Source organism: Nerophis ophidion, linkage group LG08, assembly GCF_033978795.1.
Source record: "Nerophis ophidion isolate RoL-2023_Sa linkage group LG08, RoL_Noph_v1.0, whole genome shotgun sequence".
Lineage (NCBI taxonomy): Eukaryota > Metazoa > Chordata > Actinopteri > Syngnathiformes > Syngnathidae > Nerophis > Nerophis ophidion.
Genome location: NC_084618.1, coordinates 58631789 through 58646256, shown reverse-complemented (window position 1 = coordinate 58646256; position 14468 = coordinate 58631789). Strand labels below are relative to the sequence as shown.

Here is a 14468-nt window from a genome sequence, read left to right as displayed (position 1 = left end):
TTGCCCTGAACCCACGTTAGTACCTCGTTAGAATAGTAAGAGTACTTGAAATAATACACAAGGTAATCAAATAACGTGTTACACTATAACGAAGCAGTTAGACCAGGCAGATAGAATTTATTCATTATTTTACATCAGCTATACATTAAAATGTGTGACAAAGAGTGCATGGATACAATATCTCTCATACACACAGCAGATAAATTGTGACTTTTTGTTACAGTGGAGAAAACAAATTATGGTATGCTGTCAAGAGGGAGGCTTTAAATCTCGTCAATAAAAGGAGTTTTGATGAGGTTGCCGCTGGACGCCATGGTCTTCTTTCCGGACACAAATTTCTTGGCAGCCTGGAAAGAAAAGTCTGAATAACTCATCCATTAACACCATTATTAAAAAGGTTATCTTAAATGTTCAACAACCGGACATTTCATTAGTTGCACGTGCAAAGTTTAATGGGACCCACTCCATCCTGCATCATACAAAGTACTTCAAATATCAGCTGTACATCACTACATTCTATTACTGTCGTAATCAATACTAAAAGTGCTAAGGTGTGCTTGTAAATGACCACAACATGCACCAGTGGGGTACCAAGTTTTGGCTTACAGATATTTTGTATCTTAGTCCTTGCCATATTCTAGAATCTAATTAATCCATTACTACTATATATTAATTAATTACTGCTCTGCTAGAACGCAGCCACGCCACCTAGTGGAGCAGTTGAAAAATGTATTTACTTTGCCAAAGGTGTTAACCACTCTATTAAAGGCCTACTGAAATGAGATGTTCTTATTTAAACGGGAATAGCAGGTGTCATACTTGATCATTTCGCGATATTGCCATATTTTTGCTGAAAGGATTTAGTAGAGAACATCGACGATAAAGCCCTGCCTGTACCGGAAGTATGTGCGCGTGACGTCACTGGTTGCAGGGCTCCTCCACACATTCCCATTGTTTTTAATGGGAGCCACCAGCAGTTAAGAGCAATTCGGACCGAGAAAGCAAACAATTTTCCCATTAATTTGAGCGAGGATGAAAGATTTGTGAATTAGAATATTGATAGAAGGAATAGAAGAAAAAGCTACGGCAGTGTGAGCGTTTCAGATGTAATTAGACACATTTAGGCCTACTGAAACCCACTACTACCGACCACACAGTCTGATAGTTTATATATCAATGATGAAATCTTAACATTGCAACACATGCCAATACGGCCGGTTTAGTTTACTAAATTACAATTTTAAATTTTCCGCGGAGTTTCCTGTTGAAAACGTCGAGGAATGATGACGCATGTTTGTGACGTTATTGGTTGGAGGGGACATATTAGCCCAGCACCACTTACGGCTAAAAGTCGTCTCTTTTCATCACGCAATTACACAGTATTTTGGACATCGGTGTTGCTGAATCTTTTGCAATTTGTTCAATTAATAATGGAGACGTCAAATAAGAATGCGGTTGGTGGAAAGCGGTGGAATGCAGCTGCCTTTAGCACCGAAACACAGCCGCTATTTCTTTGTTTGTTGTGAAGCTTTAACACAGAGCGGTCAAGCGAACATGTTTCTTTACGTCAACCAGCAAGTTTTTGGATGGGAAAATTGTGATATAAAGTCGGCTCTTACCGGAGACTTGAATGGATTACGCGACCTCATCCTGCAGCTCAAAAAGACAGCTGTGATCTTGGTTCCTCGGCTTCAATCAGAGACACTGGTGTTCACCGCAGCCACCCGACTTTCAGGTATGACTTTATAATCTCACTAAAATACTATTAACACAATAAGCAGATAAGGGATTTTCCAGAATTATCCTAGTAAATGTGTCTAATTACACCTGAAACGCTCCCACTGCTGCCGCCTGGAGCCGTCCCCCTTTTTTTTTTTTTGTGCTTTACTCTAACTTTCCTCATCCACAAATCTTTCATCCTCGCTCAAATTAATGGGGAAATTGTTGCTTTCTCGGTCCGAATTGCTCTTATTGCTGGAGGCTCACAAAAATTAATGTGCGGATGTGAGGAGCACTCACACCGGTGACGTCACGCGCACACCCTCTGCTACTTCCGGTACAGGCAAGGCTTTTTTATTAGCGACCAAAAGTTGCAAACTTTATCGTTTATGTTCTCTACTAAATCCTTTCAGCTAAAATATGGCAATATTGCTAAATGATCAAGTATGACACATAGAACGGACCTGCTATCCCCGTTTAAATAAGAACATCTCATTTCAGTAGGCCTTTAAGCTGCAAATTAAGTTCCTAATAAAACTTTCAATCTATATAAATGTTTCAAACGTATACTGTATAACATAGGTATATAATCAAAACTGACAATTATCAAGATTAATTTATATTATATAATGTATTGGATCTAATTAGACCCAGAGATGGACAAGAGGTAGAAAATTGATGAATAGATAGTGTAAGGCTAATCAAGGTTTTGATAAATCAGATGTGTACATAAATGTTTGTTTGATCATCAAAAGATTTTCCTGCATTCTGATTAAATCAAATATGCCTAGAGAACCACTACATGTCAAAACACGGATCTTACGTTGGCCACGTCAGTCAGGGAAACATTGTCAATGTTTTTGGAGAATTCTTCAGGCGAGTGGTACGAGCCGCTTGCCAGAGCCTGAGTGCCCATAGCCTCCAGCAGACCTTCGGTAGTCTCCAGGGACATCAATAAGTCAGCCTTCAGTGATGTTCTGCACCAGGAAAATCACATTAGGGGAAAATGTAGCTTGTTTAACTTTGGGATGTTTTAAAATATTAATGTTATGTTAACATACTAAATGTTATGGTATGACTAAAGAGTGCATAATCAGAGAATGTTATTATTGCAGCTGCTCAGCATGGATATAAATGTAATGATATTGTAAATGTTGTCGGTGGCTGTAAATGAGGAGATACTTACTTGGCCTGAGTGAGGTCAGCAGCTGTAACTCCACCATCAGCGACCGCATTCACCTCGGCAAGAGCAGCCTTGATGGCCTATAGACCCGCAAAAAGTCTTAGAATCTTTAGCAGCTCTCACATCCAATAACAATCACCTGGATGTACATTGAAACAGAACTGTATTGCAGCAATGATATGTACTTACATCGCCGGCCGCTCCTGCTTGGGCAATGGTGTAAACTCCAAACAGGGCAGAGTCAGAGTAGTTAACATTGAAAGTACTCACCTGTAAAGAAAAAAGCTTAATTGGTTTTGTTGAATTCTGAATTACACATGTAAAGTGAGCAAAGTACTTTCTTTTCCACCTATTTGTGTTACAGGACTACTCACATCAAAGGGTTCGGCAGTTGCCTTGGCAACGCCCTGCGCCAGTTTGCCAGTGGTATTGGAGCCCCTCTTTACATGGGGACCTGCTCCCAGCAGGTGCTGCAGGACACCAAAGGCCACCGCCTCACTGGTGCCTGACGCAGCCGCCTGACTCACCACCGCCGAGTGGACTAAATTACTAGAGCTCTGCACACGGACCTCACCTGGTCAAGCAGTCATGAACATGCTTTAAATCCCTTTTGTGAGTTGTTATGAATACAATTTATGGTGGAATTTTAGCATCCTGCTTACCTCCACGATACTGGGCTATGGCTCCTGACGTTCCGGCGCCGCTTCGGATATTAAGGAATTGCTCTCCCACTTGCTTAAGAACAGTGTGATCCACACCTTGAGGACGAGAGAGAGAGAGAGAGAGAGCGAGAGAAAATTTACAGCTTTACGTTTGTCTCAATCAAAGGGAACTGGCTAGGAACAAGACTACCATCCTTACCGAGACCTACAAGAGCCATTCTTGCGCTTGTAAAATTATTCTGGACAAACTGGTGCAGCTAAAAAATAAAAAAAAATGTTGGAATAGGTTTGGCTCAATCACTTGTTTAAAAATACAATTTTCAAAACGCACATGATCCGACTTGATGTTGCCAACCATGTAGTCAGGACAGTACAGGGAGTTGCACAGAGCGTTCTTGTATGCGGCATCATGAAGACTTTCAATCACACCTGGGGAACAATGATCGACAGTCAGTTCAATGCATGAATCAAACAGATCTAATTCAAAATAAACAAAGATAACGCTACGTTTTGATGAACATAATCACTATGTTAATGACTGCCTTTGTGTAGAAACTTTAGAAAGAATCTGGACACCCCTCCAACCTAATAATAATAATAATAATAATAATAATAACGTATTAGATTTATATCGTGCTTTTCTATTGTTAGATACTCAAAGCGCTCACAGAGAAGTGGGAACCCATCATTCATTCACACCTGGTGGTGATAAGCTACATATGTAGCCACAGCTGCCCTGGGGTAGACTGACGGAAGTGAGGCTGCCAGTTTGCGCCTACCTATCTGAGTACTATTTCCTGCCAGAGCCTTGTCCGTTTTCACTCTGGACGTGAGATCGGACACCTCCCAAGGTCGGAACTCCGGGGCCGTTGTCACGTTGATCAAATACTCCATTACTGTGTCGCTGATGAACAAAGATATGAACAAATGTCAGTCTTATATGTTTTTTATATAGAAACAAATACATACAAGTATGTACTAAGCACATAGGTGGTAGAAACTTACATGTCATCTCTCAGACAGTCAACAGTGTAGACCATATTCTCTCTGGATGACACCACACTGCAGAGGCACAAATATCTAAAGTAAGAATACTGAGAAAGCGAATGACAATAATGCTTTGTTAGTCATTTCTGGGAATCACCGACCTCAGGTTTCCTCCAACTGCTTCAATGCCGCGGCATATCTTGAAAGCTGAAGCTCCTTTGGTAGTCTGGAAATTTAATTGACATCAGTTTTTGTGAGGACATTACAAAATGTAAAAACTAAACTAGTAGTAGTAGTGAAATCATCTGCAATTGTGCCATGACCTGTTAGTCTTAGCTCTTGTATTCTGCTGTATTACTGCACATTTTCTTACTTAAAAGGACTATTTTCAGTCTAATGTAGAGTCATTGTGTTTATCTATTTCGTGCAAGGTTGCGTTTTTTATTCTCGCAGGAGGAAACAATTAATTAAAATGACATCCTTATTACGCACATAAAAAAAAGATGCGGGTGAGCTAGCATGCTGTAAGTTTTACATTTGGATCATGAAGGGGTTTTGTATTTGATTTATATAATGAATTGCGTCTGTCATCATTAGGAATCAAAGAGGATCAATCACATTACTATCATTGTATGGCGCTGCTATGTTACGTGGAGTTACAAATGTAATTTTGTGACATGCAAGTTGAACAAAATAGTCATTTATACGTATACTCCAACAAACACACACACAGACACGTAAAATTAGAACAAAGTAAAAATTTCACCAATATGAAATAAAGTATGGCATAACTCAGTGCACTCAAACTAGATAGACATACCAGACTTTAAGTATGTTTGTCTAGTGTGAATACTAGTGAATAATAGTGGTTAGAGTGTCCGCCCTGAGATCGGTAGGTCGGGAGTTCAAATCCCGGCTGAGTCATACCAAAGACTATAAAAATGGGACCCATTTCAAGGGGTTGGAAATGGGGGTTAAATCACCATAAATGATTCTTGGGCGCGGCACCGCTACTGCCCACTGCTCCCCTCACCTCCCAGGGGGTGATCAAGGGTGATGGGTCAAATGCAGAGAATAATTTCGCCACATCTTGTATGTGTGTGACAACCATTGATACTTTAACTTTAATACATTATTAAGAAGGGGGACCGGAGGGTGTGTTCCAACTATCGTGGGATCACACTCCTCAGCCTTCCCGGTAAGGTTTATTCAGGTGTACTGGAGAGGAGGCTACGTCGGATAGTCGAACCTCGGATTCAGGAGGAACAGTGTGGTTTTCGTCCTGGTCGTGGAACTGTGGACCAGCTCTATACTCTCGGCAGGGTTCTTGAGGGTGCATGGGAGTTTGCCCAACCAGTCTACATGTGCTTTGTGGACTTGGAGAAGGCATTCGACCGTGTCCCTCGGGAAGTCCTGTGGGGAGTGCTCAGAGAGTATGGGGTATCGGACTGTCTTATTGTGGCGGTCCGTTCCCTGTACGATCAGTGCCAGAGCTTGGTCCGCATTGCCGGCAGTAAGTCGAACACATTTCCAGTGAGGGTTGGACTCCGCCAAAGCTGTCCTTTGTCACCGATTCTGTTCATAACTTTTATGGACAGAATTTCTAGGCGCAGTCAAGGCGTTGAGGGGTTCCGGTTTGGTAACCGCAGGATTAGGTCTCTGCTTTTTGCAGATGATGTGGTCCTGATGGCTTCATCTGACCGGGATCTTCAGCTCTCGCTGGATCGGTTCGCAGCCGAGTGTGAAGCGACCGGAATGAGAATCAGCACCTCCAAGTCCGAGTCCATGGTTCTCGCCCGGAAAAGGGTGGAGTGCCATCTCCGGGTTGGGGAGGAGACCCTGCCCCAAGTGGAGGAGTTCAAGTACCTAGGAGTCTTGTTCACGAGTGAGGGAAGAGTGGATCGTGATATCAACAGGCGGATCGGTGCGGCGTCTTCAGTAATGCGGACGTTGTACCGGTCCGTTGTGGTGAAGAAGGAGCTGAGCCGGAAGGCAAAGCTCTCAATTTACCGGTCGATCTACGTTCCCATCCTCACCTATGGTCAAGAGCTTTGGGTCATGACCGAAAGGATAAGATCACGGGTACAAGCGGCCGAAATGAGTTTCCTCCGCCGTGTGGCGGGTCTCTCCCTTAGAGATAGGGTGAGAAGCTCTGCCATCCGGGAGGAACTCAAAGTAAAGCCGCTGCTCCTTCACATCGAGAGGAGCCAGATGAGGTGGTTCGGGCATCTGGTCAGGATGCCACCCGAACGCCTCCCTAGGGAGGTGTTTAGGGCACGTCCAACCGGTAGGAGGCCACGGGGAAGACCCAGGACACGTTGGGAAGACTATGTCTCCCGGCTGGCCTGGGAACGCCTCGGGATCCCCCGGGAAGAGCTAGACGAAGTGGCTGGGGAGAGGGAAGTCTGGGTTTCCCTGCTTAGGCTGTTGCCCCCGCGACCCGACCTCGGATAAGCGGAAGATGATGGATGGATGGATGGACATTATTAATGTGCAAATAATTCTTTAAAAAGCCATAGACATTTGATTAAGTGAGGCATCATACCAGGTTGGACGCCAGTCGAAGGACGTGGGTGACTCCTTGGTTTTCAGGAGTCTCATAACGACAGCCAGCCTTCACAAACACGCCAATCTTGGAAGCGGGTGAGTAATTTTCCAGGGAAGCGATCACCAGTCCACTTGGCAGCCTCGTCACCTGGATTGGAACAAAAATGGAAACTTTATCATCAGTTAACATACAAAACGCAAATAATGCACTCAACATAAGATGATTATAGCTGTAAAAAAATCAGCAACGTAATGATTAAAGGTAAAACTATCCAATGTGGACCCAGCCAGGTTCACATGATTAGGCAGCATTCCTCATCGATTCCCAACATACATGAACATCCTGGAAAAAGTTGGCAGACTCTGGACAGAGCTTGAGGCCAGCTAGGGGCTCTGCAAGAGATTGGCCTGTTCTGGCAGCTCCATAGAAGCGCCTCTGTGGAGAAGAAACACAGCGTCAACTACCCACTGACCTGCACATCTTGTGGCTGAAACTTTACGTGTTCGGCAGCCCTGGTGGTCTCCACCTTACGGGCAGCCTGAGCCGCGTAAAGTCTCGTCTGGAAAAATGGAAGATGGAATAATACAACTTGGATATAAGATACTCATAAAGCAATACAAATACTAGCAAGTAGCCCAACAACACAATCACATTGCTATTAGACACCACTGATCTCAAAATGACACACTTTACTACTTCAGTGTCATCCCACTAAATTTATATTTCTGCTGTTGAGATATTTAAAATATGCTAATTTATGCCAATTTAGTGTTAAATGGTACTGTAAATGGGTTGTACTTGTATAGCACTTTTCTACCTTCAAAGTACTCAGAGCGCTTTGACACTATTTCCACATTTATCCATTCACACACACATTCACACACTGATGGAGGGAGCTGGCATGCAAGGCGCTAACCAGCACCCATCAGGAGCAAGGGTGAAGTGTCTTGCTCAGGACACAACGGACATGATGAGGTTGGTACTAGGTGGGAATTGAATCAGGGACCCTCGGGTTGCGCACGGTCACTCTCACAACTGTGCCAAGCCGTCCTTAGTGTTGCCAATCAACTTATCCCCAGGTGCATGTCTGAATGCAGCTGAGATAGGCTCCAGCGACCCCCCCAGGACCCCAAAAGGGACAAGCGGTAAAAAAATGGATGGATGTTGTTGTAAGCATTTCACCAATCTCACGCACTTTGCAAATTTGGACACGATCTATCAGCAAAACAGTCTCCCAAAACTGCGTAGATGGCATCAAGGCCTATTTATCCAAGCGTGAGGGTTGGGAAACGAAGGTGTTTGGCGAGGGAAGTGTGGATTCAGGCCAGGTGGCCTATTTCAAGTTCCAGATAACCCTACATTATTATATTTTATAAATAGTAAACCAAGTTGTGGTAGAAGTTTAGTCAGTAGTTTAGTCGTGGATGTACACTGTATAGCATTCCTGCAGTCTTGGGTTCAATCCCAGGCTCGGGATCTTTCTGTGTGGAGTTTGCATGTTCTCCCTGTGAATGCGTGGGTTCCCTCCGGGTACTCCGGCTTCCCCCCACCTCCAAAAGACATGCACCTGGGGATAGGTTGATTGGCAACACTAAATTGGCTCTAGTGTGTGAATGTGAGTGGTGTCTATCTGTGTTGGCCCTGCGATGAGGTGGCGACTTGTCCAGGGTGTACACCGTCTTCCGCCCGATTGTAGCTGAGATAGGCTCTGGCGCCCCCCGCAACCCCAATAGGGAATAAGCGGTTGGAAATGGATGGATGTACACTGTATAGTGATGAATCCAATAAACATTTGATTTGATTTGACTTTGATTTGACATTAAATTTGCAAAATGCGCAACATAGCCCATTGGTATTGTGCTTACAACAATGGCATTTATCATGCTCAGTGAAGACACAAACAGGAAGTGAGCTAAGATTATGTAACGTCACTTTATGATACCTGGGCTGAATTTGGTTTGGCAGAAAAACATAAATTATACGGACTTAAGTGAGCATTAATACATAGAGTACCGTAACACCCAAATAACAAGGAGGCACATTCCTGGAACAGTTCATGTGTCAGCCCCTTACCCAGAGTGCAGGGGACATTTATTCAACATTTCTCAAGAACGTAGACGACGTGAAATAGACGGCGACAAAGTAAATAACTGCAGCGACTATATTTCGAGGTTAAATGGTTATGTCCTTACCGATAATTGACTGAGTCCCCGAATCCCCTTCATCTCCTCACTCTCCTTCAGCCAGGACGCTAAAACAATATGGCGGCGCAAAAGTGCCCTACCCAGCATGCAAAGCGCGCCTTCTTGAAATAAAGCTTCCATTTGGAGCATGCGCACTCTATTGCCAAGAAAGGTAATGTTTTTACACATTTTTTCAGGTATATTTAAACGCATGTATAAAATGTTGTAATGAAGTGAATACAAATGTCGACCTTAAAAAAATAGTGTAATAAAAAGCTAATGGAAAGAGAGGTCGATCCATTTCCGGTTCACATATGATAGCAAGTGCGCTTGCGCCGCTTTTCCCACGCGACGCAAACGTTGAAGTGAGCACGTTGTAAACGATTGCGGAGTCCTGAACACTACTTTAACAATTGTTTAGGGTTTTTTGCTCCTTTACACCTACGAGAAGGGAAATAGTCCTCCGTGAAGCATTTCGCCGAGAGGGACAGAATACTAAAACGACTTTTGCCATCCACAATGGTGAGTGTTTTAGGTCAGATGAGCTAAACTGGCTAGCCGATCGGCTAACTGTTAGCTAACAATGTTCGAGCAGGACTCGAATGTTCAATTTTAATTTCAGAGTTGTATTACTATTATGCAGAATAGTGTTAGATTCGTAGTTTTTGATTAGTAATGTCTTTGGTTTGCAGTCTGAAGCTCCAGTAAACCCAAAGGCCTATCCGCTGGCCGACGCCACGCTGACCAAAACCATCCTCGACTTGGTGCAGCAAGCCTCCAACTACAAGCAGCTGAGAAAAGGGGCTAACGAAGGTGAGCAAAATACAGTGTTATTACAAATGTACATTAATCAATCAGTTTTATAATCATGCTCGTATGGGACGCTCTAAATTTAAAAAAATACCTCTCCAAAATACCATTATTAATGTCACCACATGACCATTGCTGGAGAAATATCATTCAAGACGGGTTATTCTCTGGCCCATTTAAAAGTCAATAAACCCGCATCAACGATTGAAACATCATATGTGGTACTGTCAAAATAAAAATTGCAAAAAACATTAAATATGTTAAAACAAAGAAATCAAAGGTATGAACTCACATTTAATTCCCGGTAGCTTCCGTGGTTGGCCGACATGGTCTCACAAAATGTGGTTTCTCTTTAAATATCCTTCTTGAAAATGGCCGTGCAAATATGTGTTGTCTTGTCTAATCATAAAATATGCAGACGAGGCGTGTTGGCTGGGATCCTAAAGGCCTACTGAAACCCACTACTACCGACCTCGCAGTCTGATAGTTTATACATAAATGATCAAATCTTAACACTGCAACACATGCCAATATGGCCGGTTTAGTTTACTAAATTACAATTTTAAATTTCCTGCGAAGTTTATTGTTGAAAACTTCGCGGAATGATGACGCGTGCCTGTGACGTTATTGGTTGGAGGGGACATATTAGACCAGCACCAGTTACGGCTGAAAGTTGTCTCTTTGCATCGCATAATTACACAGTAATTTGGACATCTGTGTTGCTGAATCTTTTGCAATTTGTTCAATTAATAATGGAGACTATAAATAAGAATGCTGTTGGTGGAAAGCGGTGGATTGCAGCCCTTTGAGACACTAGTGATTTAGGGCTATATAAGTAAACATTGATTGATTGATTGATTGATGGATTGCAGCTGTCTTTAGCAACCGAAACACAGCCGGTGTTTCTTTGTTTGTTGTGAAGCTTTAACACAGAGCAGTCAAGCGAACATGTTTCTCTACGTCAACCAGCATGTTTTTGGATGGGAAAATTGTGATATTAAGTCGGCTCTTACTGGAGACATCAGTGTATTACTGGACCTCCTCCTGCAGCAGCTGTCAAAAAAGGCAGCTGTGAGCTTAGATCCTCCATGGGTTCCATCAAAGACACTGGCGTTCACCGCAGCCATCCGATTTTGAGGTATGACTTTACAATCTCACTAAAACACTATTAACACAATAAGCAGACAAGGGGTCTTCCAGAATTATCCTAGTAAATGTGTCTAATTACATCTGAAACGCTCACACTGCTGCCGCCCGGAGCCGTCACTTTTTCTTTTCTTTTTTTTGTGCTTCTCTCTAATTTTCCTTATCCACAAATATTTCATCCTCTCTCAAATTAATGGAGAAATTGCCGCTTTCTCGGTCCGAATAGCTCTTGCTGCTTGAGGCTGTGATTATAAACAATGTGAGGAGCCCTCACACCGGTGACGTCACATCTGCTAATTCCTGTAAAGGCAAGGCTTTTCTATTGGCGACCAAAAGTTGCGAACTTTTTCGATGTTCTCTACTAAATCCTTTCAGCAAAAATATGGCAAGATCGCGATATTATCAAGTATGACACATAGAATGGACCTGCTATCCCCGTTGAATAAGAAAATCTCATTTCAGTAGGCCTTTAGAGAGATAGGTTGTACTTTGTCGATCCTTCAGGAGGGTTCGCTCAGCAAAATCAAAATTCCAGCAGCAGTGTACAGAATTGAGATAGAATTTAAAAAGTTAATAATGGGGGTATGAAATGAAATGGAAAAATATTACGATAAGAATAAAAATAAAAAGCAACAATAAGAATGGAAATATAACAGTAAAAATAAGAATATAACAAGAGAAACTAGGCAGTAGTGACCATGATATGAAAAAGTATTGCACTGTTATTATTTTGCATCCCCTGGCCTCCTTGTACCCCTCCCCCCAGAGAGGAGTTGAGTCTGATGGCGTGTGGGACAAAGGAGTTTTTTTAGTCTATTAGTCCTAGACTTAAAGTTTACTCAACAGCGTGCTCATCAATAACATCCCGCTGCATGTCTACATTCAACAACCTAAACGGGGCTACTGAGCATGCTCTCCAATACTGTGGCATGGTGGGTAATGGAGTTCTTATGATACGTAGCTCATAACATCACTATATATCTGCCGTAGGCCATCTATAAGGCCTTAGTGACAACAACTCGTGATCTGATTGGCTTTTGCAACTGTCTGTCAAATGTTTGTGTCCATTATTGTTTCTGAAGGCCACTGCATACTTTGAACATCATGGCAACATAAGCGAGCTTAATTCTGATTGGATAAGAACTCTAACCTAAAAACACAGCTGGAAGGAGCATAATATGACATGAGAATATCAATACTTGTAGATAGTAAATAAAAAAATTACTGTACTTTTATCTTTAATTATGATCATGATTTCTGGTTATGTTAGGCCAGCAGAGAAGGCCTTGTTGGCCCTGATGGCACACCACTGGTAGTTATTAGTAGTTGATACTATGGTAACTGTAAACAATGAAATATACAAGTCATTGGTTTTGTTATCAAATATTCAACAGCCAATCATTTTTAAATGATTCCAAAATGGCCCTTTCAGCAGAATTTGATGTTCATGCAAAGTATACACACACACTCCATATTAATGGTATTCTGCTTCCCTCCCCAGCTACCAAGACCCTGAACAGAGGCATAGCAGAATTTATTGTCATGGCCGCTGATGCCGAACCACTGGAGATCATCCTTCACCTCCCGTTGCTCTGCGAGGACAAGAATGTCCCATATGTATTTGTCCGCTCCAAGCAGGCACTGGGACGCGCTTGTGGGGTGTCCCGTCCCGTCATCGCTACCTCAGTCACCATAAAAGAGGGGTCCCAGCTCAGACCCCAGATCCAGACAGTCCAAATGTCCATTGAGAGACTACTGGTGTGATTGTCGATGCAGTGGTTGAGCAGACGACAAATTCCATTATCCAATTTGTGTGCTCATGTTAATGAAGCGTGTATGACAAAATATATTTTTTTGTTCTTATGTTGGACTACTTACTTGAGGTGTTTGTCATGCTATAGCCTCATTCATAATAAAACATTTTATTCTTAAAAATGTTTTTTTTTTTTTAATCCATTTTCCACTGCTTGTAGTACATATATTAAAACATTTTTATAGATCTAATTACTTTATATGTATTTCTGGTGAATGCAATGAGCAATGGAGTTTATAATTTGATGTTAAATATAGAAATTACAAAATAAGTCGCCTGATATTTTTTGTACCTTTTAAACGTAAAACATTAATTTCTTTCAAATCAACATAAAAATAAGAGCACAACGATTGTGTAAATTAAGATTATTTTATGCACCAAACAGCAGTTCAGAGTACCCACCCTTTTTGGGAACGCTCGAGGGAGTACTGGAAAGTGCTCCCCAGGGTGATTCCCTTGTCCTACTGGGAGACTTCAACGCTCACGTTGTCAACGACAGTGAAACCTGGAGAGGCGTGATTGGGAAGAATGGCCGCCCGGATCTGAACCCGAGTGGTGTTTTGTTATTGGACTTTTGTGCTCGTCACAGTTTGTCCATAACAAACACTATGTTCAAACATAAGGGTGTCCATATGTGCACTTGGCACCAGGACACCCTAGGCCGCAGTTCCATGATCGACTTTGTAGTTGTGTCATCGGATTTGCGGCCTCATGTTATGGACACTCTGGTGAAGAGAGGGGCGGAGCTTTCTACCGATCACCACCTGGTGGTGAGTTGGCTGCGATGGTGGGGGAGGATGCCGGACAGACCTGGGAGGCCCAAACGCATTGTGAGGGTCTGCTGGGAACGTCTGGCAGAGTCTCCTGTCAGACAAAGTTTCAATTCCCACCTCCGGAAGAACTTTGAACATGTCACCAGGGAGGTGCTGGACATTGAGTCAGAGTGGACCATGTTCCGCACCTCTATTGTCGAGGCGGCAGATCGGAGCTGTGGCCGCAAGGTAGTTGGTGCCTGTCGTGGCGGAAATCCTAAAACCCCTTGGTGGACACCAGCGGTGAGGGATGCCGTCAAGCTGAAGAAGGAGTCCTATCGGGTCCTTTTGGCTCATAGGACTCCGGAGGCAGTGGACAGGTACCGACAGGCCAAGCGGTGTGCAGCTTCAGCGGTCGCGGAGGCAAAAACTCGGACATGGGAAGAGTTCGGGGAAGCCATGGAAAACGACTTCCGGACGGCTTCGAAGCGATTCTGGACCACCGTCCGCCGCCTCAGGAAGGGGAAGCAGTGCACTATCAACACCGTGTATGGTGCGGATGGTGTTCTGCTGACCTCGACTGCGGATGTTGTGGATAGGTGGAAGGAATACTTCGAAGACCTCCTCAATCCCACCAACACGTCTTCCTATGAGGAAGCAGTGCC

General features: G+C 43.2%; 2 protein-coding genes across 3 annotated transcripts; one reads left to right on the top strand and one right to left on the bottom strand.

The window, feature by feature from the left end:
- Positions 1–97: 97 nt before the first annotated feature.
- On the bottom strand, positions 98–9437 carry LOC133558038 (cytochrome b-c1 complex subunit 2, mitochondrial). 2 transcript variants are annotated; one of them, XM_061909095.1, is made up of 14 exons: positions 9292–9437; positions 7572–7658; positions 7097–7246; positions 4713–4777; positions 4570–4626; positions 4344–4468; positions 3896–3993; positions 3764–3821; positions 3565–3660; positions 3277–3476; positions 3092–3172; positions 2906–2982; positions 2543–2696; positions 98–347 (listed from the first exon to the last, which is right to left on the bottom strand). In XM_061909095.1, exons 1-14 carry the CDS (start codon positions 9430–9432, stop codon positions 264–266), a joined length of 1473 nt encoding a protein of 490 aa, XP_061765079.1. In that variant the 5' UTR covers positions 9433–9437; the 3' UTR covers positions 98–263. The 2 variants fall into 2 exon arrangements, with proteins under 2 accessions (XP_061765079.1, XP_061765077.1); XM_061909093.1 differs by lacking the exon at positions 7572–7658 and adding an exon at positions 7433–7534 and having other exon boundaries at positions 9292–9435.
- A 172-nt stretch (positions 9438–9609) lies between these two features.
- Positions 9610–13173, top strand: snu13b (SNU13 homolog, small nuclear ribonucleoprotein b (U4/U6.U5)). Its single transcript, XM_061909100.1, has 3 exons — positions 9610–9804; positions 9975–10095; positions 12740–13173. Exons 1-3 carry the CDS (start codon positions 9802–9804, stop codon positions 13000–13002), a joined length of 387 nt encoding a protein of 128 aa, XP_061765084.1. The 5' UTR covers positions 9610–9801; the 3' UTR covers positions 13003–13173.
- The last annotated feature ends 1295 nt before the right edge of the window (positions 13174–14468 follow it).

Coding starts and splice junctions, on each gene's coding strand:
- snu13b (XM_061909100.1), top strand. Junction 10,096..12,739: donor GAGAAAAGGGGCTAACGAAG/GTGAGCAAAATA, acceptor TTCCCTCCCCAG/CTACCAAGACCCTGAACAGA.
- LOC133558038 (XM_061909093.1), bottom strand. CDS start 9,432: ATGCTCCAAATGGAAGCTTTATTTCAAGAAGGCGCGCTTTGCATGCTG. Junction 2,983..3,091: donor AAGCAGGAGCGGCCGGCGAT/GTAAGTACATAT, acceptor GCGGGTCTATAG/GCCATCAAGGCTGCTCTTGC. Junction 2,697..2,905: donor GCTGACCTCACTCAGGCCAA/GTAAGTATCTCC, acceptor TTCCTGGTGCAG/AACATCACTGAAGGCTGACT.